This window comes from Corvus moneduloides, chromosome 8 (assembly GCF_009650955.1).
Source record: "Corvus moneduloides isolate bCorMon1 chromosome 8, bCorMon1.pri, whole genome shotgun sequence".
Lineage (NCBI taxonomy): Eukaryota > Metazoa > Chordata > Aves > Passeriformes > Corvidae > Corvus > Corvus moneduloides.
In genome coordinates, this window is record NC_045483.1 from 1,280,001 (window position 1) to 1,282,500 (window position 2,500).

General features: G+C 40.3%; 1 protein-coding gene across 16 annotated transcripts in view; it reads left to right on the forward strand.

Moving 5' to 3' along the window:
- EBF3 (EBF transcription factor 3) overlaps positions 1-2,500 on the forward strand; it is a 119,048-nt gene that overhangs the window by 101,393 nt on the left and 15,155 nt on the right. For all 16 annotated transcript variants that reach the window (XM_032116706.1, XM_032116701.1, XM_032116709.1 and 13 more), the window contains exon 11: positions 1,967-2,055. In XM_032116706.1, the coding sequence (XP_031972597.1) occupies positions 1,967-2,055 (89 nt within the window). The remainder of the gene's footprint in view (positions 1-1,966; positions 2,056-2,500) is intronic.

Sequence of the window (2,500 nt, forward strand, 5' to 3'; positions counted from 1 at the left end):
AGTCACATCCACTGAAATATTTGCGGTTCTCTGAAGAGGAGGACCTCAGTTGGGCTGAAACATTTGGTGATGTCTCTCCCAGAATGGAAGTGTATGGTTATTACAAGTCATAAAGCTTCTGAAAGCTTGCATTAAAGCTTCTATCACCTGTCAGCTGCATTTGCATGAAATCAATAGGAGTTGGCCATCTATCTTTTCTGATCACCTTTCATCAGACCAGATTCATTAAGTCAAACAGTCATGGCGATTAGCTGGAAAATAGCAGAAACCTTGACATGTTACAAATGCACCGAGTGCCACTTTTTTGTTCTCTAATCAAGAAATGTAATACTTTATTTAATCCTTTTTTAAGCAAGTCATTTTGTGAGGCTATACCGGCGGCTCATCTGTCCCAACACACTAGGCTTTTGCTTGACACACTCGTATGGGCCCAGGCAAAGACATGACAAATTGTCCCCAAAGTCAATGCTGACAGCTTCTGATGATTAATGGTCTGATTATGAAGTGGTTTTACACATATAGAATTTACATCACAGAGAGTTAGAAATTTTGCCATGTCACATACGCCAAGGCATTTTGAAGAGCTTTACTATTTGCAAAGAAAAAGGAGGGCAAAATCCCAGCAAAAGCCATGTCATGTAAAATCAATACATCGGATCAATGCTTTATTAACAAGAAAATGTCTTACTTCACATTCCTATGTGGACCTTTGTCTCCGGGATGCATGATGGAATGTCAAATCATATTGCAGTCTTCAACTTTCTGTCGTGTTATTGAGTGCATGCGTGTGAGCCTCCCCGCATTGATCACGGGATGTGCCGCCCGTGTTTACACAAATAATGGCAGCACTTGATAATAATGTCGGCCAATTATTTTGGATGGCGCTTTCCGACGCCCCCCTCCCCGAGTAAGTTGTAGTCTTTGTGTCGGCCCGCGCTCGGCGAACCTGCTGAGTTGTACGGTGTTAATCATCAAATTACATGCTGACTAATGAGTGATGGCCTAAATTGCGGGCTGAGTAATGAATAGATGGAGGCAGTTCTTATTAGTCTCAGAAAACCCATTGATTTATGTAGCGCCATGCACCATGGAGTTAGTCTGCTGAAAACGATATCTACATCAAGGAGTAATATACTCTAATAAGTATTTTCATCTTAACTCTAGTCGCTGGGCCTCCAGGCTCAGTTTTTGTTTGAGTCAGGCAGAGCTATAATAAAGCCCTATGACTCCTTATAAAGCTTGTTAAACACAATGTGTGCAGTCTAACTGAGTCAGGATCATGATTCATGCACTGTACACAGCAGCATGTGCTGCTGATTTATGACCAAGCACAGTTCATAGTCAAAATTACAATTTGAGGGATAAAAAGATTAATTACTATTTGTGGCCTGCAATTTCATGAGGCTAGTGGATTGCAGCTGTAGAATGATAGTGCTCTACATCAGTTTGTAGTCAGCCATTCACAGATTATTAAAGCTTTGCAAGATTAAGTGCTCCTCCTGCCTGGTTTGTGCTCAGGCAATATGCTAGACAAAAAAGGACCACAGGGATAAATCTGAAGCTAGCAATAGCTGGACATATGTCATAATTGCCAGTTTCCCATAAATCCACAGCCAGTATAGAAAGCAGCCTGTGATGCAGACATCATATCATGACTGTAGTGATTGCTATATATGGCCTCAAGACCTGTAACTTTGTTACTGCGCTATCATTTTTGCAATATATTGGATAACCCTTTGACTATTTTCCAGCCTAATTATAAGTAGAAGTAATCATTGCTTTGTGAAAGGAAAAAAAAATAAAAATCTCTTCCTCAGGACAGGTTGTAAAATGAGGTTTGTGGCTGGGATAAGGTCTGAGAGGAAAATTGCACATGGGGTGTAAATTTGTGCTCAGGAGCAGTTGTTGGGATGTGTATCTTTATTCAACCCCTCCGCTTAAATCGCCTCATCTGTTTATGTTCCAGCGCTTAACGAACCCACCATAGATTACGGCTTCCAGAGGTTGCAGAAAGTTATTCCACGACATCCAGGTGATCCTGAAAGGTTACCAAAGGTTAGTGAAGAGTCAAAAAGCGTCTGTTTATTTTTTCTAATTAAATACGTGTTGCTAAGCAATGCCTTAGGCTGCTTATCACCTGTAAAATAACGCCGTGCACCAACTCCAGCTGAGCAACTTCTTGGGTAGGTACATCAAGCTGCAGAAAAGCAACCTGCTCTCTTAAATTTGACCTCTTTTCTACATTAATTCTTTGCCATTAAGTTAATCGACAGTTTTTAAGATCGCACCTGATACTTGCAAGAGAGTATTTTAAAGAAGGAGAATGGATTTTCTGATACAAATATTTTGGATTCTACAAGAGGGACATAAACTTCCTGCGTAATGAAATAGTTCAATTAAACATTTTCCACTCCAGTAGCTTGTAGTGATTTCAATCTAAGCAGCCCCACTCTGATCTGTGATTATTTGACTCTTGTTTTCCTTTCATTTTCTAAAGCTC